At 37.6% G+C, this 27,400-nt stretch overlaps 1 protein-coding gene across 2 annotated transcripts in view; it reads right to left on the bottom strand.

The window, feature by feature from the left end:
- The window catches only part of LOC123859028 (cytochrome P450 7B1), a 184,721-nt gene that overhangs the window by 111,769 nt on the left and 45,552 nt on the right, over positions 1-27,400 (bottom strand). The window contains exon 1 of one of the 2 annotated variants that reach the window (XM_064588275.1): positions 14,018-14,288. The exons of the other annotated variant lie outside the window; for it this stretch is intronic. Within the exon in view, the coding sequence (XP_064444345.1) occupies positions 14,018-14,217 (200 nt within the window). The 5' untranslated portion in view covers positions 14,218-14,288. Of the gene's footprint in view, positions 1-14,017; positions 14,289-27,400 lie in introns of those variants that run through there. 2 annotated transcript variants of the gene reach the window in all.

Genomic DNA, 27,400 nt, shown 5'->3' with positions numbered 1-27,400 from the left:
AGAAAAGAATCCCTGTGTGCATCTCCATTGACCATTCTAATCTTGTCTCCCACTCAACTTTTAGTTCCTTCTACAGAAAGCTCGCTAAGTGGGATATTTGCCGTTTACTAAGGCAGAGATACTAAGAAGGCACTCTTGTGAAGGCTATTTTAAATTCCAAATATTCTTAACAATATGCTTTCCTACCAGAAAATAATGTAGAATTTGATTTGAATCTTCCAAATAAGCCTTGCTCAGAAAACCATCTACTCAGTCATCAAATCAATAATGCTAATTGCAATGTACAATATGCAATGTAGCATGTGCTAATAGTCTTATTATGGTACTTTCAATAATGCAGATTTAAAGTGATTTCTGTCTTTATGACTGTGGAAATAAAGGAAACCTCATTTCAAGTAGAGTCGGGACACTCCTGAAGGGGGAGCTCTCACACATAACCACTCACTGCCACTTGCATAACCAGCAGGAAGAAGGAAGATAAGAATTATCTTTACAAGGGAGGACATTCTTCACACAGGAATTTCATCTGCTTTTAAGAAAAAAGAAGAAAGATCCCTCCCTGCCCCAGCAACAAACACTAACCACCGCTTGCAGCCAATGAGAAACGCCACAACCTCGAACCCTTGTTCTTCTCCAAATGAACTATTCAAAACAACTCTCCCCAATTTCTTCCTAAAACCTATTCACAGCTGCTCTTCCCTTTGTCTTTTCTGACTTGCCTATGGTTTGCCATAGCTTGCTTGTTCTGAATTGCAATTCCTCTGCTATTCCCAAATAAACTCATTTTGCTCGTAAAATAACTGAGTATTTTATTTTTAAGGTTGACAGTGACTATGTCTCATTTTCATAAATACTTTAAAAAATGATTCTACGGCCATCCTCACTTTTTTCTTCTGTACTGTGAATGTCCTGCATCTCATAGGATTCTTTTGAGGATGAAAGAGATTAAGCAAAGACCAGCGCAGAGCACTGGCAGATGCTGACAATTCAGGAAATGATAGTGAACAACAGCGGCAGCAGTAACAGTAGTAGTAACATTTGTAGTAGTAGCTCCTAGCCTGGCTTTCCTTTTGCAATTAAGAATCTTCTTGAAATTCATACCCTAAAACTCTAAAAAAAGGAATCCAATTTGTATCTACAAAAATAGCACTCCCACAGACAAAAGTATAGATACATCAGCAATCCTTTTTTAAAACACTTCTCTGGAACTAGCCATTTTCAGCAGCATTTATAATCTGGAGCTCAGAACAGGGAACAAGCTGGCCTGCCCAAGGGCAATTTTTCTACTATTAACTCAATGCTAGAATCATCATGCCACTTTCAAAGCAGTAAGATAAATACAGAGCCATAATTTCATAATATGGTATATATTATCACTACTTGATTTGTGTACTTTGAATTTGCATTTTGAAAGGACTTTGTTTTGTTCCTGGTTGTCACTCCAGTGGTGAACTGACACATTATAGCTAATCAAGATATATTTGTTGGAGAAATGTTTGAATTTTTATAAAAGGAGATATGTTTTTTACTCCATATATATGTTTATATATATATAACATACATAATGTTTTTTAAACATTGTGAGGCCAAGGGAAAATAACCAAGGAGACAAGAAAATTCAATATAAGAAAGTACACTTTGGTTGAACATCATATATACACATGGGAAAAGTAAGATACCAGCAGATTTATAGCATTTTGCATATAATTCTATCAGGGCATATCATTGATCTTATCTCCTAAACTGTAAGTTCTTTGAGGATTCCTTATTCATCTTTACTTTAGCATATCAGAGAAATTCAGTAAAACGCTAGTTGGATGAATGGATAGAGAGCTGATTAATAAGTTAATATGTGGCACTATCAAACAAAAATTGTCAGTATATCATATGAGACCTGTCAAATGATCTGTTTCAGGATCCAACCTTACAAAATTTAAAAGCTAGTTTTGAATTAATTACACTGATACAAAGAAGCTTAAGTGCATGCCAGAACAAAGCCCAACACTATTAGAAGATATACAACAAAATTCAGCACCCCAAAATAAAATCCTCAATGTTCAGTATGCAATAAAAGCTATCACACATGCAAAGAAGCAGGAAAATACAAAAAAATAAAATCAATCAATAAAAGCTGCCCCCAAAATGAAAGACAGGGGAAAAGGAATAAAATTAGCAGACAGGATACAAAAATTGGTAAATATAAACATGTTCCATTCCTTCAAGAATGTAGAAGAAAACAGGAACTTGAAGAAAGAGAAATGAGAGATCCAAAAAAAGGACATTTTAGAAATGAAAAATAAAGTAACTACACTGGATGAGATCAACAACAAATTAGATTAGATACTGTAGAAGAAAAGATCAGTCAACCTGAAGATATGGCAATAGAAACTATCCAAAAGAAAGAAAAAAGAGAGAAAAGACAAAAGAAATAAGAATTGTAATCACCTGTGGGACAATATAGAGCAGTCTAAGCAGTATGAGCCACTGGAGTTCGAGGGGGAGACAAGAACATTTTGAGACAAGACTGGGCGCGTTCAGGGTGAACATTTTCAAAGAATAATGGCCCAAATTTTTCCAAGTTTGATCAAAATTATAAACTCATGGAGCCTCCCTTTTTACATGATTCTATCTGATAGGAATTGCATACTGGATATATAAAAATTCAGCAACATAATCTAATAATTGCAAACACTTATATGGCACCTATCATATGCCAGAGCTTGTTTTAAAAACTTCCAAGGTAGTAACCCACATAATCCTTACCACCTGAGGAGGTAAGAGCTCGTTATCTCCATTTTACAGAGAAAGATAACTGATTCCCAGAAATGTCAGGTGGTGTACTCAACATAAGTGGATCCAGGACTCAAATTCATGAAGTCTGGCTTAGACATCCAAGGCTTAGCCTCTGTTCCATCTGTGCATCACACTTTAAGACTCAAACATGAGTGAGAAGTGTCCATTTTTATGTAAAACATGACTTTAAAACAATTTGATTCAATTGCCATTTTTATAATTAATATCAATTTACCCCTTATCACCCAGGATCCAAAATTAAGTCAATAAGTATATGCAAATTTATAAACAAACTGGCAAAAAGACCAAAGACATGTTAGCATCCAAAGCAATGTGGCCATTTAGCCATTGACTAAATCAGCAGGAAAACTCTATCTGGAAGAATGGGCACCTGTGATTTTCTGAGGCCATATTTAAAAAGAAAACCAAGAGCATCCAAATACCAGAGTTGTCAGCAACTTGACTCCTATTCAGAATTGCAGGGTTCTTGCTGACACATGTAGCCTCTGCTTGTCCTTTGTCACATATGTGCTTCCCCTGCAAACTGTCAGTGACTTGTCAGAATTGATCAGGAAGTCTAAGGTCACTCCTCAGTGATGGACAGATCTGGACACGACAGCATCCCATTTCTGGTTCCCTGTCACATACCGTATGAAAACTGATGTCCCCATCACTCTACTCTCAGAACAAATATCTGTATACAATGATGATGAGATTTTTAAAGGTTAAAAAAAATCAACGGGATAAACTCAACATTTAATCATATTTTTAAACAAATATTTAATCTAATGATGCAGAGAGAGGGGATGTCTTACAGAAAGATGGACTCCTTTCTTCCTATGTATGAATAAAGGTGCTCATGCTCCTTGTTTAAGAATTAAAGCCACTAAACAACCAAATAAGGGAGTTGGGGACTTTGGTAAAAGAACTGAAACCCCAAAGGCTTGCAAGGCTTCTAACCAATGAATTATAGGTTAGAATTCTGGAAGCATCTTTGTTGCTTTCTAAGATGTCTACCTGAAAATTTGATAGAAATTAGGATTTTTGTTACTTTCCAAAGACCGTTACTTAAAAACAGTGGGCATTTTAATAATTGTCCTTTCTGGAAGAGATAAATGCTAGAAGATGTCTGACACCATTGAAATATGTTAAAATGGGCTGTAAAATAATTTTAATCTTATTGAGAAAGAATGGGAAATCACTGTGAACATAGTTATAAACTATATGCTGTATTCTTTAAAGGGAAAGTGGATGGAAAAGGATACTCATTGGATAATTTATATAAATAAGCAAACAACATTTCCCCTGCCCTCTCCTCACTAAGCTTCCTAACCCACCTTCTTTCATTTCCATAAGCTCTGACATCTCTCATTGTTATCCTTGCTAGTCATTTTATTCACTCTTATAGACTCCATAACAAAATATAGAGAAGAAAAGAGAATATCCCATTCTGCTGCAATCCCAGATCCTGCCTCTATTTTTCCATTACGCAGTCATGTTCACCTCCAGGTCTGGGGTTAGCCAGGGGCAGTTCTTTGGGGTGGGTCAAGTTTGATGGTGCTTCCTGTGGGCAGAGTGGTCTACTCCAGGTACACAAGGTCCTTGTAGCATGGCAGATGCAGAATGTGGGCAAAGGACTGCCACTGGCATCTCTGCCTCACAAATATCAGAGGTGGATTTTCCACAGGGTAACTGGAAAGGTGAATGTGAGGGAGATTTCCTCAAGGGCCTAACTAACATTCCATTTGCAAGGCAACGATGGGCAGGCTCACGCCTTCAAGACCTTCAAGGTTCCATCTGTTGAGCTATAATAATCATGATTTAAACAATCATGGGATATAGTGCTTCTAAAGTGCTAAGTCAATGTTGTATAACTTCAAGGTCATGGGGAAAATTTTTTTTTTAATTTAATTTTATTATGTTATGTTAGTCACCATACAATACATCATTAGTTTTTGATGTCGTGATCCATAGCTCATTGTTTTCATATAACACCCAGTGCTCTATGCAGTACGTGCCCTCCTTAATACCCATCACTGGCTAACCCTTCCCTCCACCTTCCTCCCCTCTAAAACCCTCAGTTTGTTTCTCGGGGTCCATAGTCTCTCATGGTTCATCATACCCTCCAATTTCTCTCCCTTCATTTTTCCCTTCCTTCTCCTAACGTCTTCCATGCTATTCCTTATGTTCCACAAATAAGTGAAACCATATGATAATTGTCTTTCTCTGCTTGACTTATTTCACTTAGCATAATCCCCTCCAGTCCCACCCATGTTGATGTAAAAGTTGGGTATTCATCCTTTCTAATGGCTGAGTAATATTCCATTGTATATATGGACCACATCTTCTTTATCCATTCATCTGTTGAAGGGCATCTCGGCTCTTTCCACAGTTTGGCTATTGCGGACATTGCTGCTATGAACATTGGGGTGCATATGGCCCTTCTTTTCACTACATCTGTGTCTTTGGGGTAAATACCCAGGAGTGCAATTGCTGGGTCATAGGGTAGCTCTATTTTTAATTTTTTGAGGCACCTCCACACTGTTTTCCAAAGTGGCTGTACCAACTTGCATTCCCACCAACAGTGTAAGAGGGTTCCCCTTTCTCCACAACCTCTCCAACATTTGTTGTTTCTTGACTTGTCCATTTTTGCCATTCTAACTGGTGTAAGGTGGTATCTCAATGTGGTTTTGATTTGAATTTCCCTGATGGCTAATGATGATGAACATTTTTTCATGTGCCTATCAGCCATTTGTATGTCTTCTTTGGAGAAGCGTCTGTTCATGTCTTCTGCCCATTTTTTGACTTGATTATTTGTTTTTTGGGTGTTGAGTTTGAGAAGTTCTTTATAGATCTTGGAAATCAGTGCTTTGTCTGTAGTGTCATTTGCAAATATCTTCTCCCATTTTGTGGGTTGCTTCTTTGTTTTGTTGACTGTTTCCTTTGCTGTGCAGAAGCTTTGTATCTTGATGAAGTCCCAAAAGTTCATTTTTGCTTTTGTTTCACTAGCTTTTGGAGATGTACCTTGAAAGAAGTTGCTGTGGCCCATGTCGAAGAGGTTACTGCCTATGTTCTCCTCTAGGATTTTGATGGATTCCTGTCTCACATTGAGCTCTTTCAACCATTTTGAGTTTATCTTTGTGTATGGTATTAGCGAATGGTCGAGTTTCATTCTTCTGCATATAGCTGTCCAATTTTCCCAGCACCTTTTATTGAAAAGACTTTTTTTTTTCCCATTGCATATTTTTTCCTGCTTTGTTGAAGATTATTTGACCATAGAGTAGAGGGTCCATATCTGGGCTCTCTATTCTGTTCCATTGGTCTGTATGTCTGTTTTGTGCCAGTACCATGCTGTCTTGGTGATCACTGCTTTGTAATATAGCTTGAAATCGGGCAACATGATGCCCCCAGCTTTGTTTTTCTTTTTCAACATTTCCTTGGCGATTCAGGGTCTTTTCTGATTCCATACAAATTTTAGGATTGTTTGTTCCAGCACTTTGAAAAACGTCATTGAAATTTTGATCAGGATGGCGTTGATCAGGATGCTCTGTGTAGCATAGACATTTTAACAATGTTTATTCTTCTGATCCATGAGCATGGAATATTTTTCCATCCTTTTTTGTCTTTTTCAATTTCTTTCATGAGTGTCCTGTAGTTCCTAGAATATAGATCCTTTACTTCTTTGGTTAGGTTTATTCCGAGGTATCTTATGGTTTTTGGGACTATTGAAAATGGAATCGTTTCTCTAATTTCTCTTTCTACATTTGCATTGTTAGTGTATAAGAAAGCAACTGATTTCTGTGCATTGATTTTGTATCCTGCCACACTACTGAATTGCTGTATGAGTTCTAGTAATTTCGGGGTGAAGTCTTTTGGATTTTCCACATAAAGTATCATGTCATCTGCAAAGAGAGAGAGTTTGACTTCTTCTTTGCCAATTTGAATAACTTTTATTTCTTTTTGTTGTCTGATTGCTGTTGCTAGGAGTTCTAGTACTATATTGAACAATAGTGGCTAGAGTGGGCATCCTTGACGTGTTCCTGATCTTAAGGGAAAGGCTCTCAGCTTTTCCCCATTGAGGATGATATTCACTGTGGGTTTTTCATAGATGGATTTTTATGAACTTGAGGAATATTCCCTCTATCCCTATACTCTGAAGAGTTTTAATCAGAAAAGGATGCTATATTTTGTCAAATGTTTTTTCTGCATCAATTGAGACCATATGGTTCTTCTCTCTCCTCTTTTTAATGTGTTCTATCATACTGATTGATTTGCAAATGTGAACCACCCTTGCATCCCAGGGATAAATCCCACTTGGTCGTGATGGATGATCCTTTTAATGTATTGTTGGATCCTATTAGCTAGGATTTTGTTGAGGATTTTGGAATCCATATTCATCAGGGATATCGGTCTGAAATTCTCCTTTTTGATGGGGTCTTTGCCTGGTTTGGGGATTAAGGTAAAGCTGGACCCATAGAATGAGTCTGGAAGCTTTCCTTCTGTTTCTATTTTTTGAAACAGCTTCAGGAGAATAGGTATTATTTCTTCTTTGAAAGTTTGGTAGAATTTCCCAGGGAATCCATCAGGCCTTGGACTCTTGTTTTTGGGGAGGTTTTTGATCACTGCTTCAATTTCGTTACTGGTTATTGGCCTATTCAGGTTGTCAATTTCTTCCTGTTTCAGTCTTGGGAGTTTATATGTTTCCAGGAAGGCATCCATTTCATCCAGGTTGCTCAATTTATTGGCATATAGTTGTTGATAATAATTTCTGATAATAGTTTCTATTTCCTTGGTGTTAGTCATGATCTCTCCCCTTTCATTCATAATTTTATTAATTTGGGTCCTTTCTCTTTTCTTCTGGATAAGTCTGTCCAGTGGTTTATTGATCTTATTAATTCTTTCAAAGAACCAGCTTCTAGTTTCATTGATCTGATCTACTGTGTTTCTGGTTTCTAATTCATTGATTTCTGCTCTAATCTTAATTATTTCTCTTCTAATGTGTGGCTTAGGCATCATTTGTTGCTTTTTCTCTAGTCCTTTAAGGTGTAAAGTTAGTTGGTGAATTTGGGATTTTTCTATTTTTTTGAGTGAGGCCTGGATTGCTATGTATTTCCCCTTTAGCAGTATCCCACAGGTTTTGGACTGATGTGTTTTCATTCTCATTGGTTTCCATGAATTGTTTAAGTTCTTCTTTGATATCCTGGTTGACCCAAACATTCTTGAGCAGAGTGGTCTTTAGCTTCCAAGTGTTTGAATTTCTGCCAAATTTTTTCTTGTGATTGAGTTCCAGTTTTAAAGCATTATGGTCGAGGATATGCAGGGAATAATCTCAGTCTTTTGGTATTGGTTGAGACCTGATTTGTGACCCAGTATGTGGTCGATTCTGGAGAATGTTCCATGTGCGCTCGAGAAGAAGGAGTATTCTGAGTTTTAGGGTGGAATGTTCTGTATATATCTATGAGGTCCATCTGGTCCAGTGTGTCATTCAAAGCTCTTGTTTCTTTGTTGATTTTCTGCTTAGATGATCTGTCCATTGCTGAGAGTGGAGTATTGAGGTCTCCTACAATTAATGTATTATTATAATATGACTCTTTATTTTGGTTAACAGTTGGCTTATGAGATGGCTGCTCCCATGCTGGGGGCATAGATATTTACAATTGTTAGATCTTCTTGTTGGATAGACCCTTTAAGAATGCTATAGTATCCTTCTGTGTCTCTAACTACAGTCTTTAGCTTAAAATCTAATTTGTCTGATACAAGAATTGCTATCCCAGCTTTCTTTTGAGGTCCATTGGCATGGAAGATGGAGCTCCATCCCTTCACTTTCAGTCTGGATGTATCTTTAGGTTCAAAATGAGTCTCCTGTAGACAGCATATGGATGAGTCCTGTCTTTTTATCCAATCTGCAACCCTGTGCCATTTTATGGGAGCATTTAGGCTGTTCACGTTGAGAGTGATTATTGAAGGATATGAATTTATTGTCATCATGTTGCCTGTGAAGTCCTTGTTTTTATAGATGGTTTCTGTAAATTTTTGTTCTATATCACTCTTGGGGTCTTTCTCCTTTTATAGAACCCCCCTTAATATTTCTTTCAGGGCTGGCTTAGTGGTCACATGTTCTTTTTCTGTTGGTGTTGGAAGCTCTACATCTCTTCATCCATTCTAAATGACAGCCTTGCCAGATAAAATATTCTTGGCTGCATGTTCTTCTCATTTAGTATCCTGAATATGTCTTGCCAGCCCTTTCTGACTTGTCAGGTCTCTGTGGATAGGTCTGACATCATTCTGATGTTCCTCCCTCTGTATGTAAGGAATCTCTTCCTCCTAACTGCCCTTAAGATGGTTTCCTTGGTTCTAAAATTTGTGAGTTTTACTATTATGTGCCAGGGTGTTAGCCCATTTTTCTTGATTTTGGGAGGGGTCCTATCTGCCTCTAGGGCATGAATGTTTGTTTCATTCAGTCATAGGGAAAATTTTTAAGGAAATTCAATTCATGGCAAATGGTTTGGGTAGGTTTTAGGACAGTTATGGGTACACCACTGACCATATCCATTACCCCCCCAAAAAAAATTAGTATTAAGTGGGATTTAGAAGGATAAAAATTTAGAGAGAGCATATGAATGTCGCTTGGATGAGCAACCAATATATGACACTTGAGATGGTTCCGTGACTGACACTTAAATATCAACCACTTAAAATATACTAAATCGTTCATTCTAAAACTTACATTATTAAGACCCCACAGAGCAAAGCACAAACCACCTCTCCCCTTAAACCACTTTTGTGATAAATCGACAGTGCAGCAGATTCACATACTGTTAAGTTAATTGTCTGTCAAGATATTAACAGTGTTGATTTCTAAAAAGAAGTCTAGAATTTTAAAATTCAAACTGAGTTGATCAGCTAGGACAGATTGCTGCTTGTCTAAGTGACTTAGTTTATGTGACAGAGCTACAAGCTGCCTTTGGGTTCACAAGTCCTTCAAAACCAAAGATCCATGCTAATGGAAACCTTTTCAGCATAAAGTACCCAACAATCAGAGTTAAAGTTTTATTTATTGGCTTTGACCATCTACTTCTGTTATCAACCATAAGGGCCCATACACTTCATCAACCCCTAACAATAGCCGCAAGCTAGGACAATCTGTCTTGCGTCTTCATTGGGGAAGACTTCAATGGAACAGCCTGGATTAAAGAGCAGCCCACGCATAAAATGGAAACTCATTAAAATAAACTTTCTCAAAGAGGGAAACTTTGGTTCCAATTGAACTGGACTGTTTTTATTTCAAAGATGAAAGGCCCATTACGCAGTCATACATTCATGTGCTCTTGGCCTAAGTGCTTTCTATTTGACGACTTTAACTTTGGGTCCCTTCCCATGTTTTTTTGGAGGCTTTAGAAACATAATAGGAATTCAGCCCTTACTGAGCCTGATTGGAACATAGTATCTGTGAACCTCTTAATAATACTTCAGACTTTTATGGTTTAATTTGCAATGGTGTCCCTTTTGTCTGTCTTGCTGGCCTTTAATCTAAGGTGCAATACACCCACTTTACATTTATTTACAGAAAAGCATTGAATACCTAAGGATTTTTTAATATGTCCATTAGAAATAGTGATTTTTAAAAACATCCAGGTATGGTCATTTACATAACAGAATACAAAGCTGAATGAATGAATGAATAAAAGGATGGTGTCAAAGATGATTGCTGCCAATTGTTTACACGAAAACTGGCTTTCAGCTTTGAGGTTGAAAACTTCACCTTGAACTTATTATGAGTGTATTTCAGTGAAAGGAACAACACAATAAAATGAAAAAGTCAAGGGACTGAGAAAATCTGTTATATGAAAATATCAGCCATCATATAAAAGAGTAATATAACTGGTATTACCTGAAGCAAATAATAATATTCTCAAAGCTTTAATTTTATATGAATGACCATTAAGTGAAATGAACCACGATCATGGTTACTGAGATACACAGAATATTCAGAAAAAAACGTTAATGCTCAAAGCAAGGCAAAAACATCTACACACATGCCATCAAAAGGAAATTAAGCACTTTAAGATTTGTTGTATGTCACTGTATAATTTTAATTCATGCATCTTTGTCTGAGGCCAAAACGTATGTCATATGCATATTTTAAAAGACATATTAGTTAAACAAAGATAAATCTCTTGTGATGAAAATATTCCTTTAAATTATATCATTACAAAACTATAAGTAGATGTATTTTAAATTTTATCATAATTAATAGCTAGCATAATGGCCTCTGTGTAATGGAAGTGTTACATGATTTTTCAGCAAAATTTTTCAAGAGTTTGCTGAAAGCCTCTCAACTATCTTTTGAATTTAATCTATTTGTAAATTACTTCCAAATAGGTTCGTCTTTATGCAAAAGTTTACCAAAACTAAATACATAAATAAAAATTTTTTTCTTTAAACAAAAATCTATTATTAAAAACAAAACAGAAGATTAAAGTCTAAAATATTACAAAGTCACACACAATCACAAATGACAGATTATAGAAAGACACTTGATCCTTACTTAGGTCTTTACCTGTAAAGTCAATCTCAACTTTCTTGCCTACTTGTGTTCTGTGGTTGTTTTATTTTTAATAGAGGATGTATTAAAACTTCAACATTAATTTTAACTAACAAACAATGAAACAGAATTTATCTTCATTGAAATTACAAACAACTCTGTCATTCACCAAGTTACACAACTAGCTGAAGTATAAGATAAACATCTGCCCTGTCAGGAAGCTCTTAGTGAATTCTGTGACTCTGCTCAGCCAGGATCACACAGAACAGTGTTTCTCCACCCTTTTTTAAATACCTAGTTTCTATATTTTACTTTATATTGTTTTTGGTCTTGCCACATCTATTCTATTATCAGTATGAAAGAAACAAATTAAAAGAAGCAATAAGCTCTTGGGGAAAACTAAAATAGTTCTGTCTCACTTTAAGCAAAATCAGGTTATAAAGGTAGGTGAAGAATGATTAAAAGATTCATATTTGTAATGCAAGGCATTAGCAATAGGAATTCTTTAGTAGTGAGCTCCCCTAATAAAATTTGCTGTTTTAAAAATATATATTACTTACAACTGTCCCAGAGTATATCTAATACACAAAATAATACTTCATGTTTATATTATATTATCTATTGCAAATATTTTTATTATATTATTCAAATAAGTCCACAGAATCGGGATTACTCTGCCAAGAATGTTAGTTCATAAAAATATGATTATTGTTAATTAGAAGGTGTTCTTAAAAAAAAAAAGCTGTTCTTACTTAAAAAGTTAACTTATGAAACTCATGTTAAATATAAACCATTCATCATTTAAAAATAAAATAAAATACAATGCTTTCTTATCAGAAGGTTAAATCATGGAACATCAGAAACCATGATTAGTTTCTTGTTTTATGTGGTTGGCCACAGCTCCCATAAAGCTTCCCAGTTTTTAAGGCCACTCTGTAAGTTCTGCTTCCTGGATGTGAAATTCCTTTTTCGTCTTAAAAAAGCATAGCTAGTATATAAATAAAATGGAAAACTTAATGTTGGAAGCTATGGCCTCTCCAGGCCACCCTTGCACATTAAAAACAAGAGTAGCCCAAAACTGGCCAATATGTGTTTGTCAGACCTGAGAGGGCCCATCAAAAAAGTTCCCCCAAAACATAACCAGTGTTGAAAATATGGGTATAAATATTCTCCACAAAAATCATTTTTAATTCAAACAAATTTTATTTTCATTTAAATAAATGCTATAAATGTGGAATAGCTTTTAACCAAGTATTAGATGGTAAATAGCTTTTTTAAAAAAAAATGTGGACATAGGACATTATCTACTAAAGAAAATCTAACATAATTAAAATGCTTTTACTTTTGTGTTCAAATTGTAGTGTATCTCAAAATGAGATGGGGTGGTAGCTTTCCGCTTATATCTACCCATGCTAAATTGTCTGGAATATTCGATTTTCATTTTTATGGTATCTTCTGATGCTCTCCTAGGAAAACTGGAGTACTGTAGTAGCAATTTCAAGAATAGCAAACGGATGATTTAAAGGATGTATAGTGTTTTCGGCGGGGGGGGGGCTTTAAAATTTTTTTTTTGCCTTCTTTTTCTTTTTGCCTTAATCCTCTCATTTGGTTTAGAAACATAAGGCCCTGTTCACTTCATTTAAGCCTCACAATGACTGGGAGCCTGATCAATCTGTCTTGTGTCTTCTTAGGGTGAAACTGCAATTGAGCGGAAGCAACAGATGAACAAAGCCCACATTCAAATCTGTAGCTCATTAAAATAACGTTAAAATAGAGTAAAATCTCAATTGTAAGTGAATTGTAGCTGGCTTTTTTTCCTGCTAAATACATTTGATTAATAAACTATACAATCATTAGCCCTGAATCAGTGGTCTTTAAAGTAAATTTAAATAAATGTCTCATTCTTTTTAAAAACTTGAACATTTTGAAAAACATTTTGGAAATAGGCTTTCAGCAAAGGATTAAGTGAGATAACATTGTAGCATGCTCCAAAGGCCTATACCATCAAGACATGAGTCCCAGAGATTCTGTACAGTATGTGGGAGAACTGCCAATGTTAACAGTTCTAGCCCTAAATTCCTATGATCCTATAGTGATACCTCACAGAGAGAGTTTCTATAAATAAATGCCCACATTGATTTGCTATCCAAATGCCCAGTAAGTAAAGTCTGTAGAACTTTTGTGGGTTTTAAATAACCCAGAAATACAGTAGGGGTGCAACCGAGTAAACATACTATCTCTGGCAATTTGTTTTCAACTTGATCCTATGGATTCCAGCCTGTACCTAATCCCCAGCTGAAACCTTTATAACATAAATTGACAAGGGATAGTCAGGGTTTGTGAAAGTCAAATACTTGGGAACACAAGTATCCATTCTTATGTATGTCTGATGGGTTTTTAATAAAAGGCAAATCACATGTCCCAGAAACTATTTGGACAATAGGGAGATACCTATTAAAATAAAAAATGCATATACTCAACCCCAAAACTTCACCTCTAGGAAATCTATCCCATAGAAATAAAAGCATCAATATGAAATCATATGTAATCAAAGATATTTAATAAAGAATTGTTTCTTACTGTAGAAAAAAAGGAAAAAGAAAACCAAAGAAAAACCAAAAAAACCTGAAACAAAAGTAGAAAAATTATGAGCTGTCCATCCTGTAGAATATTACATACCTTTCAAAGAATGTGCTAGAGCTATAGCAGTTGACCAAAAATTTTTTCCATGATGTATTCCTGAGGGAAAAGTAAGATGCAGAGAACACATTTTTAAAAAAACTAACAATATCAAAATCCCTATTCACAAATGTGTGCACACATGCTGGTCTGTTCTGATTATACGCTCTTGGAGAAAGGTTTGAAACGATATATAACATGTTGTTGATATGAGCATGGAAGGTGCTCCAGGAGTGGGGAGGCAGGAAGGAGACAGGGGGTGGAAGGTTAGCTGATAACAAAGAAACAAAGAGAATTATTTTCTTAAAGTTCCTCAATAAAAACAGCTATTATTCTGATATAAGCAGATTAAAACCATAAAGCCATTTTTCTAGATAAGGAAGAAAAGATGGCTAAGAAGCAAGTCTAGTTGGAAGTTTTCTGTCATGGATAGCTTTGCAGGTCAATTCCTATCTTCTCCATATGCTTGCTTTATAATTTGGGGGAAATCACTAAATTTCTCTCAGCCTCCATTTTCCACATCTGTGTAAAGTGAGGTAATAATAAAGGGGGCATTAAATGAAATCATGTATTTGCAGCACCTAGAAGAGGAAATGATCACAGTAGGCCCTCAATACATTGTGATTCTGAAATCCCTCACTACATTGTTGCCCCAGGGACTAGGGAGGAGGGAGGCTTCCTTGTTGACAGGAGGATCTGTCCGAAGGAAAGCAGGGAGAGAGGGAAAGAGGGAAAGAAGTAGAATAGGGATGGGAGAGTGGCTAGCTTCTTCTTTATCTTCCTGGTGATGAGAAAAGAACATATGCTATGAATCTCTGAGTTTGGTACAGTGATAGACAAGTGTCTAAATGTCTGAAATCTGGGTCCTAATGAGCGATGTGGTATCCCTTCTTTATCGTGCCCCGACCTGGCTCACTGGCCCACCGAAGGCCCGCTCTGCCTTCGGCAGCCGAGACACACGCACTCTGCCCACCGAGGGGTCAGAGTTTCTGAGTAACCACAAAGGAAGCAGACGGTGTGTTTCATGGGTATCTGGTCCCCTTACGAGGATCTAACTGACATTTTTTAATTAAACTGGCCCACTGGAGTTTAATTAAGGTGTTGTTTTTTGAGACGAAACTAAAGGAAAAATATATCCCTTTTATGGAACAAGTTGTAGGATAAGAAACCTCCTTCTTTCAGCCCTCTGATCTTTAAAAGAAAAAAAAACCCTCCATTGTTTCCCTTATTCCCTAAGCTTTTCATCTTTTAATTAGCAAAATTGTTTCAGAAGTGACCCATAAAGCTACATGCATCTGAGAAATTATAGAGACTGAATATGTGTGGACCTTTGGGGGCATCAGAAAGTGCTTCATTTCAATGCAGTTTCATAGAAACCCATTTAGAAAATATGTATTGACTAATGATCCTGAAATGACACAAGTTCTGCCAAATACTTTGAATCCCACGGGGAAACTCAAATGTTAAAAAAAAAAAAAAAAGTACATAATCAAAACAACTTCCTATTTTGGAAAGAGCACTGGACTCCGTGTCAAGAGAGCTGGCTTTGGCTTTAGCCCTACTGTTTTCTGGCTCTGTGACCTTCAGTAAGTTACCTAATCTCTCTGAACATCAGCTGCCTGACTTGTGAGGAGGGTGTTCTACCTCCCTGGTAGAGGGAAGATTGAATGGGATAATGAATGAAAGGCCACGTGAACTGTGTGGTGCTCTATAATGCAGGGACTTACTATTATTTGGGAAGTCGAGATTAAAAGTATTTAAAAACGGTTTTCTTCTGGAAAGACAGTATACAGGAACAGATTACACCTGGGGCTTTAGAATCAGACAGACATACACGTGTGTCTTGAGTGAACCACTTACTTACTAGCTATACTTTAATGAGATAAATGGAATAAAAATACATAGCCAGGCTGTGTTTGATTCCATGTGGCCTATTCATTCATTTGCTCATTCAATGATCATTTTTGGCATACCACTGCATCTGGCAGAGTCCCTACCCTCCCAAAATGAGGGAAATAACACCCATACTCACTGCTCTGAGGATCAAAGAGTTACTGTGCTTCCAGTGCCTGGTAGAGTTCCTACCTACAGTAGGGGCTCAATAAATAGTAGGGTTGGTTCTTATATGATTAAGAACAAAGCAACAAACAAGGATTCCTGATATGGCTGATCTGATGATTTTTCTTTAATCTGAGAAATTATATGGATTTGAATTATCCTCACTGAATTTGTATACATTTTTTTCATATTACTTTCATGTAACTTAGGATCATCTGTTTAGCAGACAATGTCGAGTCCCTTCCCATTCTTTTTTGCCATTTCTGCATGCACCCCACCCCCCTGAATTTGTAATCTAGTGCTTTCGATGGCCAGCCCTGCAACTCTTCAGAAGACAGCACCCAGGCTGCTGAGGCTACTTGGCTACAGGTGCAGAGTGAGAAGAGCTTGAGGGTCTATGACCTTCCCACATACCCTGTGACTATGTGGTGAGGGAGTATGAGCCTTCAATACATATAAATATAATTCATATTCCCAAGTTCTTCTGCAGGATTAGGCTGCAGTCCAACGTCTGGGAGATCCTGCCTGAGAGTCCCCCTCCCTTCCTTGGCTTCCTCGCTTCCCTGTCTTGCTTTCCCCATTCCCCTAAGATTTCCCCTGGGAGCCCCTTCTCAGAAGTTCTAATAAAACTAAACTAAAAAAGTTGATGTTTATAGCAGCAATGTCCACAATAGCCAATTTATTTCACTTACTTTTGGAGCTTACATTTTCATACCATTTATTTCTTTTAAAGAATATGTGTAATAATTCGCCATTTTTCTTTGCTGACTACATTTCATAACGACATAATTGTGGGCATTCATTGCTTTCCTTAAGTTATTTTTTCTTCACAAATTATTTTCTGTTCACTTGAGATCTTTTAATATATATATTACCAATGAACCAATTTTCATGATTATTCTCATGCCTCAGGTCTTCACACAATATATACATTGATCATAATAGTAAATGAGACAAAGAACCTGAATTCTTGAAAAGAATAATTATCGTGAACATTCCAACATCAAAGTGACCGCATCTGTCCTACTACTTCATTCTTCCAAACTGAAAAGGACTATACGGAACAGTTGACCAAGTGGAAATCTTTAAGCAAAGATTATGCTAATATACTTGCCAACTGAGTCAGGGAATGTTGGTCTAGAAAGACAAATGAGAACAATCTTTTTAGACCACAAGACTTAAAACCAATACTCAAGGTTCACAGCCAGGGTAAAGTGCTTTGCAAATTCTAAGAATTCCAAAGGTATCTTCCATTTCAAAACACAGGAAATTAAGCAAAAAAGTAATGTTTTAATCACACTTGGATTCCAACCTTTGAAGAAGCATGGTTAACTGGAAATGTATCTGAATATTCAACCAAAGTATGGAGCAAGAACATTTAAATTATCTTCTTTCATTATCATCATTATCTCTTCATCCTCTCATTCACCACCACAATGGAGAAGTTATGCTTGCCACTCATGTGGACAATAGGGTCATAAGTCTTGGGTTTAGCATGCAGTACCTGCTGTGGTACATATTCTTCTGTTAATGAGCATGCATAACTCTTCATCCCCAAGGAACTGTCTCTGAACATAAAAGGATACATAATTTTTATAATGCCAGAAAGAAGTAAATACAGCTCATTGAGTTTTCTATGGGAGGATTTGGAGAGTATAATTATCATGCATCGCCAGTATCTCCAGGCAGTAGGCTGGTTCCTTTTCTAAACTAGGGCCGTGTGTAAGTTTTTATATCATACAACCAAGTTACCAAGTATGTTGTAACTAAATGCAACAAAAAATCAAATTTTAAATCTCCCTGTTGCTTTCAGTGACCAGCAACTGCATCCATTCTCCCAAGGGCAAGTCTCGGGCCATTAGAGCCACGTGGTCCCATGCAGTGACCCAAAAGTGCATGGATCTTAAAAAGATCTTTCCCCACACTCTGTCAGCCCCTTGCCTCAGCTGGGAAAAAGTCTAAGATATAATTTACATCAATAATATTGATGTGTAAGAGATTTTTTTTTCTTCTGGCTATATTCGAATTTTAAGTTATTATATCTGTTGGGTAGAAAAAAGCATCATATTCTCTCATAATACATATGAAGTTCTTTGCAAAGAAGCTGACACAGACCAAATGTTCAGTAAGTGTTAGATGCTATTATTATAATTATTACTATCATTAAGAAAAACTGCAGGGAATTATCACATGCTTCTAAAAAATCAGGAAAATAACTGAAATTCAATTTCAAGATGTTTAGGGAATTTTTGCTATTTTCTCAGTTCTTCATAATGCAATTATAGAAAAGTTCTGTTAAGAAAGAAAATTTCAGGGGGCGGAGCAAGATGGCGGAGGAGTAGGAGACCTGGATTTCCTCTCCTCTCAGGAATTCAGCTGGATAGGGATCAAACCATTCTGAACACCTACGAACTCAACAGGAGATCGAAGAAAAGAATAGCAACAACTCTCTCATCAGAAAGGCGACCACTTTCTGGAAGGTAGGACGTGTGGAGAAGTGAATCTGAGGCGATATTTGGGAGGATAGACAGCGGGGGAGGGGCCTCTGTCAGCCGCTTCTGGCAAGTGATAGAACCACGGAGCACAAAATCGGAACTTTTAAAAGTCTGCTCCGCTGAGGGACATCACTCTGGTGGCTAAGTGGGGGGTGGAACCCTCCGGGACAGTGTGGTCTCAGGACCCTCCGGGTCACAGAAAGACCGGGGGTGCCTGAGTGAGAGCTCCCAGGTAACGGAGCAGGGAAGCCGGCTGCAGAGACAGAGCCGAGGCGCGGGCTCTCAGCTTGGGGTTGCCATAAACCGTGATCCGCGGCACAGTTGGGCCACTGCTCCTCCAGTAGGGACCCAAAAAGCAGCAGATCCGGGGAGACTCACCTTCCTTCCCCGGGAGGAGCCGCGCAGGAGTGCACCACAGGGATCTGCTGGGTTTGGAGACTCCACCCGGGGTCGGGTGCCAGAGATAGAAACGTGTGGTCACAGGCCGGGTGAGCACAGAGTGCGGCCGGAGACCGGGGAGACGGGAGTGACTGACTGCTTTTCTCTGGGGGCTCACTGAGGAGTGGGGCCCCAAGTTCTCGGCTCCTACGGGGCGGAGATTGGGAGGCCGCCATTTTCACTCTCCGCCTCCAAAGCTGTACGGAAAGCTCGCAGGGAACAAAAGCTCTGGAGAGCAACCCGAGCAGATTACTTAGCCCGGACTGGGCAAGGGCAGGGCAATTCCGCCTCCGGCAAAGACATTTGGAAACCACAGCAACAGGCCCCTCCCCCAGAAGATCAGCAAGAACAGCCAGCCAAGACCAAGTTTACCGATCAATGAGAACGGCAGAACTCCAATGCTAGGGGAATACTGCACATAGAATTCATGGCTCTTTTACCATGATTCTTTAGTCTTTCAAAGTTAATTTTTTTTAACTGTCTTTTTTCTTTTTTTTTTTTTTGAATTTTTCTTTTTCCCTTTTTCAAACAACATCTTATCAATCCCTTTTTTAAAAAACATTTTTATTTTTCATTTTTAGAGTCATATTCTATCCCTTCATAGTAGTTACCCGTATTTTTGGCATATATATATATAAGTTGTTCTCTCTTTAAAATTTTGAGATACTTTCTTCTAACAGATCAAAATATACCCTAAACCTCTAGTATATGGTTTTTTCTACTCCCCTGCCTGATCACATTCTCCCCTTTTTTTTTCTTTTTTCTTTTTTAAAATCTTCTTCTTTCTTTTTTCAAACAACTTCTTATCAATTCCTTTTATAAAATTTTTTATAATTTCCATCTTTACAGTCATATTCCATCCCTTCATCATATCAACCCTTATTTTTGTACATATATAAGTTTTTCTTTCTTTAAAATTTTGGGAGGCACTTTCTTCTAACAGACCAAAATACACCCAAAATCTAGTGTGTGGCACTGATCTATATACCAGCCTGATCGTATTTGATCACATTCTGGTTTTTGTTGTTGTTGTTTTGTTTTGTTTGTTTTTGTTTGTTTTTATCTTTATCTTTTTCTTTTTTTTCGTTTTCTTTTTTCTCTCTTTCCCTTTCTTTTCCCACTGCTTCAGGTCTTTTCTGATTTGTTTAGAGTATATTTTCTGGGGACATTGTTACTCTCCTAGCATTTTGTTCTCTCATTAATCTATTATCCTCTGCATAAAATGACAAGATGGAAAAAATCACCTCAACAAAAAGAACAAGAGGTATTACCGACTGCCAGGGACCTACTCAATACGGACATTAGTACGATGTCAGATCTAGAGTTCAGAATCATCACTTTAAAGATACTAGCTGGGCTTGAAAAAAATATGGAAGTTATTAGAGAAACCCTTTCTGGGGAAGTAAAAGAACTAAAATCTAACCAAGTAGAAATCAAAAAGGCTATTAATGAGGTGCAATCAAATATGGGGGCACTAACTGCTAGGATAAATGAGGCAGAAGAGAGAATCAGTGATATAGAAGACCAAATGATGGAAAATAAAGAAGCTGAGAAAAAGAGAGATAACTACTGGATCACGAGGGCAGAATTCGAGAGATAAGCGATACCATAAGACGAAACAACATTAGAATAATTGGGATCCCAGAAGAAGAAGAAAGAGAGAGGGGGCAGAAGGTATAATGGAGCAAATCATACCAGAGAACTTCCCTAATTTGGGGAAGGAAACAGGCATCAAAATCCAGGAAGCACAGAGAACCCCTCTCAAAATCAATAAAAATAGGTCAACACCCTGACATCTAATAATAAAACTTACGAGTCTCATAGACAAAGAGAAAATCCTGAAAGCAGCTCGGGACAAGAGATCTGTAACCTACAAGGGTAGAAACATTAGATTGGCAACAGACCTATCCACAGAGACCTGGCAGGCCAGAAAGGACTGGCAGGATATATTCAGAGCACTAAATGAGAAAAATATGCAGCCAAGAATACTCTATCCAGCTAGGCTGTCATTGACAATTGAAGGAGAGATAAAAAGCTTCCAGGACAAACAAAAACTAAAGGAATTTGCAAACACAAAACCAGCCCTACAAGAAATCTTGAAAGGGGTCCTCTAAGCTAAGAGAGACCCTAAAAGCAACATAGACCAGAAAGGAACACAGACAATATACGGTAACAGTCACCTTACAGGCAATACAATGGCACTAAATTCCTATCTTTCAATAGTTACCCTGAATGTAAATGGGCTAAATGCCCCAATCAAAAGACACAGGCTATCAGACTGGATTAAAAAACAAGACCCATCGATACGCTGTCTCCAAGAGACTCATTTTAGACTCAAAGACACCCCCAGATTGAAAGTGAGGGGGTGGAAAACAATTTACCACGCTAATGGACACCAAAAGAAAGCTGGGTGGCAATCCTTATATCAGACAAATTAGATTTTAAACCAAAGACTGTAATAAGAGATGAGGAAGGACATTATATCCTACTTAAAGGGTCTATCCAACAAGAAGATCTAACAACTGTAAATATCCATGCCCCTAACATGGGAGCAGCCAATTATATAAGCCAATTAATAACAAAAGCAAAGAAACACATCGGCAACAATACAATAATAGTGGGGGACTTTAACACCCCCCTCACTGAAATGGACAGATCGTCTAAGCAAAAGATCAACAAGGAAATAAAGACTTTAAATGACACACTGGACCAAATGGACTTCACAGACATATTCAGAACATTCCATCCCAAAGCAACAGAATACACATTCTTCTCTAGTCCCCATGGAACATTCTCCAGAATAGATCACATCCTAGGTCATAAATCAGGTCTCAACCGGTACCAACCGGTACCAACCGATCCCAGATTGGGATCATTCCCTGCCTATTTTCAGACCACAATGCTTTGAAACTAGAACTCAATCACAAGAGGAAAGTCGGAAAGAACTCAAATACATGGAGGCTAAAGAGCATCCTACTGAAGAATGAATGGGTCAACCAGGAAATTAAAGAAGAATTAAAAAAATACATGGAAATCAATGAAAATGAAAACACAACTATTCAAAATCTTTGGGATGCAGCAAAGGCAGTCCTAAGAGGAAAGTATATAGCAATACAAGCCTTTCTCAAGAAACAAGAAAGGTCTCAAGTACACAACCTAACCCTACACCTAAAGGAGCTGGAGAAAGAACAGCAAATCAAGCCTAAACCCAGCAGGAGAAGGGAAATAATAAAGATCAGAGCAGAAATCAATGAAATAGAAACCAAAAGAACAGAAGAACAGATCAACAAAACTAGGAGCTGGTTCTTTGAAAGAATTAACAAGATTGATAAACCCCTGGCCAGACTTATCAAAAAGAAAAGAGAAATGACCCAAATAAATAAAATCATGAATGAAAGAGGAGAGATCACAACCAACACCAAAGAAATACAAACAATTATAAGAACATATTATGAGCGGGCGCCTGGGTGGCTCAGTTGGTTAAGCGACTGCCTTCGGCTCAGTTCATGATTCTGGAGTCCCAGGATCGAGTCCCACATCAGGCTCCCTGGTCAGCAGGGAGTCTGCTTCTCCCTCTGACCCTCCTCCCTCTTGTGCTCTCTGTCTCTCATTCTCTCTCTTGCAAATAAATAAACTCTTAAAAAAAAAAAAGAACATATTATGAGCAACTCTATGCCAGCAAATTAGATAACCTGGAAGAAATGGATGCATTCCTAGAGATGTATCAACTACCAAAACTGAACCAGGAAGAAATAGAAAACCTGAACAGACCTATAACCACTAAGGAAATTGAAGCAGTCATCAAAAATCTTCCCAGAAACAAAAGCCCAGGGCCAGATGGCTTCCCAGGGGAATTCTACCAAACATTTCAAGAAGAATTAATACCTATTCTTCTGAAACTGTTCCAAAAAATAGAAATGGAAGGAAAACTTCCAAACTCATTTTATGAGGCCAGCATTACCTTGATCCCAAAACCAGACAAAGACCCCATCAAAAAGGAGAATTACAGACCAATATCCCTGATGAACATGGATGCAAAAATTCTCACCAAAATACTAGCCAATAGGATCCAACAGTACATTAAAAGGATTATTCACCACGACCAAGTGGGATTTATCCTTGGGCTGCGAGGTTGGTTCAACATCCGCAAATCAATCAATGTGATACAATACATTAACAAAAGAAAGAACAAGAATCATATGATCCTCTCAATAGATGCAGAAAAAGCTTTTGACAAAGTACAGCATCCTTTCTTGATCAGAACTCTTCAGAGTATAGGCATAGAGGGTACATACCTCAATATCATAAAAGCCATCTATGAAAAACCTACAGTGAATATCATTCTCAATGGGGAAAAACTGAGAGCTTTCGCCCTAAGGCCAGGAACGCGGCAGGGATGTCCACTATCACCACTGCTATTCAACATAGTATTGGAAGTCCTAGCCACAGCAATCAGACAACAAAAAGAAATCAAAGGCATCCAAATTGGCAAAGAAGAAGTCAAACTCTCAGTCTTTGCAGATGATATGATACTTTATGTGGAAAACCCAAAAGACTCCACCCCAAAACTGCTAGAACTCATACAGGAATTCAGTAAAGTGGCAGGATATAAAATCAATGCACAGAAGTCAGTGGCATTCCTATACACCAACAAGACAGAAGAAAGAGAAATTAAGGAGTTGATCCCATTTGCAATTGCACCCAAAACCATAAGATACCTAGGAATAAATCTAACCAAAGAGGCAAAGGATCTGTACTCAGAAAACTATAAAATACTCATGAAAGAAATTGAGGAAGACACAAAGAAATGGAAACACGTTCCATGCTCATGGATTGGAAGAACAAATATTGTGAAGATGTCAATGCTACCTAGAGCAATCTACACATTCAATGCAATCCCCATCAAAATACCATCCACTTTTTTCAAAGAAATGGAACAAATAATCCTAAAATTTGTATGGAACCAGAAAAGACCCTGCATAGCCAGAGGAATGTTGAAAAAGAAAAGCAAAGCTGGCGGCATCACAATTCCGGACTTCCAGCTCTATTACAAAGCTGTCATCATCAAGACAGTATGGTACTGGCACAAAAACAGGCACATAGATCAATGGAACAGAATAGAGAGCCCAGAAATGGACCCTCAACTCCATGGTCAACTCATCTTTGACAAAGCAGGAAAGAAAGTCCAATGGAAAAAAGACAGTCTCTTCAACAAATGGTGCTGGGAAAATTGGATAGCCACATTCAGAAGAATGAAACTGGACCATTTCCTTACACCACACACAAAAATAGACTCCAAATGGTTGAAAGACCTCAATGTGAGACAGGAGTCCATCAAAATCCTAAAGGAGAACACAAGCAGCAACCTCTTTGACCTCAACCACAGCAACTTCTTCCTAGAAACATCGCCAAAGGCAAGGGAAGCAAGGGCAAAGATGAACTATTGGGACTTCATCAAGATAAAAAGCTTTTGCAAAACAAAGGAAACAGTCAACAAAACCAAAAGACAACCGACAGAATGGGAGAAGATATTTGCAAATGATATATCAGATAAAGGGCTAGTATCCAAAATCTATAAAGAACTCATCAAACTCAACACCCAAAGAACAACTAATCCAATCAAGAAATGGGCAGAAGACATGAACAGACATTTTTCCAAAGAAGACATCCAAATGGCCAACAGACACATGAAAAAGTGCTCAACATCGCTCGGCATCAGGGAAATCCAAATCAAAACCTCAAAGACATACCACCTCACACCAGTCAGAATGGCTAAAATTAACAAGTCAGGAAACGACAGATGTTGGCGGGGATGCAGAGAAAAGGGAAGCCTCCTACACTGTTGGTGGGTATGCAAGCTGGTGCAGCCACTCTGGAAAACAGTATGGAGGTTCCTCAAAAAGTTGAAAATAGAGCTACCCTACAACCCAGCAATTGCACTACTGGGTATTTACCCCAAAGATACAAAAGTAGGGCTCTGAAAGGGTACGTGCACCCCGATGTTTATAGCAGCAATGTCCACAATAGCCAAACTATGGAAAGAGCCTAGATGTCCATCAACAGATGAATGGATAAAGAAGATGTGGTGTATATATATATACAATGGAATATTATGTAGCCATCAAAAGGAATGAGATCTTGCCATTTGCAACGATGTGGATGGAACTGGAAGGTATTATGTTGAGCGAAATAAGTCAAACAGAGAAAGACATGTATCATATGACCTCACTGATATGAGGAATTCTTAATCGCAGGAAAGAAACTGAGGGTTGCTGGAGTGGGGGGTGGGGTGAGAGGGATGGGGTGACTGGGTGATAGACACTGGGGAAGGTATGTGCTCTGGTAAGCGCTGTGAATTGTGCAAGATGGTTGAATCTCAGATCTGTACCTCTGAAACAAATAATGCAATATATGTTAAGAAAAAAAAAAGAAGAAGAAGAAGAAGGTAGCAGGAGGGGAAAAATAAAGGGGGGGAAATCGGAGGGGGAAACGAACCATGAGAGATGATGGACTCTGAAAAACAAACTGAGGGTTCTAGAGTGGAGGGGGGTGGGAGGATGGGTTAGCCTGGTGATGGGTATTGAGGAGGGCACATTCTGCATGGAGCACTGGGTGTTACACACAAACAATGAATCATGGAACACTACATCTAAAACTAATGATGTAATGTATGGGGATTAACATAAGAATAAAAAGAAAAAGAAAATTTCACAGAAGGAATTCTACTCAATAACAATCTGACACTGAGGAAAGAAAGCTCCACAACTAAATCAAAGAGAAACTAAAAGATAACAGCTTATTTAAAGATACATGTTCAGATGGTTTTATGTTATTTGCTATATCAAAGCAAAGTGAAAACATTAAACCAGGATTTCCTATACTAAGTACTTCATTACTTGACTAGAATACTTACACATACACGCACAGGCAGTCCTCACTTTGCACGGTGCAGAACCATAAAAATAACTATATAAGTGGAAACTGAGCAAAATGATCTTAATAATCAATGAGAAAAAAACAGTCTGAACAGACAAAGCAAGCACCAGAACCAGATTCCAATATAACACGGATTGTGGTTTTATAAGATAGGGAATTTAAAATAGTTGTGATGGATATTTTAATGGCTCTAATGGAAGAAGTATATAACATGAGAGAACAGATGTATAATATAGACAGAGAGATAAAAACTCTAAGAAAGAATCAAAAGGAAATACTAGAAATCAAAATACAATATAACAGAGACATAGAGTGCTTTCGATGGGCTCATCTATAAACTGGACACAGCCAAAGAATCAGTGAGCTTAAAGATAGGTCAGTGGAACTTACCAAACTGAAATGCCAAAGAAAAGAATTAAAAAGAGACACATATAATAGAGCATCTACAAACTATGGGTCAATTTCAAAACAGGCAACATATACATAACTGAAATACCAGGGGAAAAAAGAGAACAAAACAGAAAAATATTTGATGCAATGATGACTAATAATTTTCAAAATTAATGAGGGACACCAAGCCACATATGCAGGAAACTCATAGTATCAAGCAGTTATCCTGATAATCCATATCTAGGCATAACATATTCAAACTGCAGAAAACCAAAGACAAAGTCTTGAAAGAAACCAGAAGGGGGGAAAAAAAAGCCTCTTACTCTTAAAGAGGAACATGGATAAGAATTACAGCAGACTTCTCTTCATGCAAGCAGGCAGAAAGTAAATTGAAATATTTAGTGTTAAGTTAAAAAAATTAGAATTCCATAGGGGCACCTGGCTGGCTCAGTCGCTAGATCATGTGACTCTTGATCTCAGGGTTTTAAGTTCAAGTCCCACATTGGGTGGAAATTACTTAAAAATAAAATCTTAAAAAAAAGAAGTTAGAATTCCATATGCACCAAAATTATCATTCAAAGTTAAAAAAAAAAAGATACAAAGATTTTCTCAGAGAAACAAAAACGGAGGGAATTCATCATCAGCCAACCTTCCCTGCAAGAAATGTTAAAAGAATTTCTTGAGGGAGAAGAAAAATGATATAGGACAAAAGCTTGGCTCTACATAAAGAAAAAAAGAGCACTTGAGAAAGAACAAAAGCAAAATAAGCATTCTTCTCATGCTTACACAGAATATTTGCCAAGACAGATCACATCAGGGCCAGGAAACACATAACAAAAAAATAAGAAACATATAAAGTGTGCTCTCAGACCACAGTGGAATTAAACTAGAAATGAAGTAACAGAAAGATAGCTGAAAAGTCCCCACATGTTTGGAATTAAATACATTTCTGTACTACCTGGGTCATACATAACATACGGATCAAAGAAGTCCTGAGATAAATTACAAATCTCTTGAACTAAGTAAAAATGAAAATATAATTAATCAAAACTTGTGGGATGCAGCA

This window comes from Mirounga angustirostris, unplaced genomic scaffold (genome assembly GCF_029215605.1).
Source record: "Mirounga angustirostris isolate CCGP_5_RB_7025 unplaced genomic scaffold, mMirAng1.0.hap1 SCAF_4, whole genome shotgun sequence".
Classification (NCBI taxonomy): Eukaryota; Metazoa; Chordata; class Mammalia; order Carnivora; family Phocidae; genus Mirounga; species Mirounga angustirostris.
This window is presented reverse-complemented; position numbering and strand designations above follow the sequence as displayed.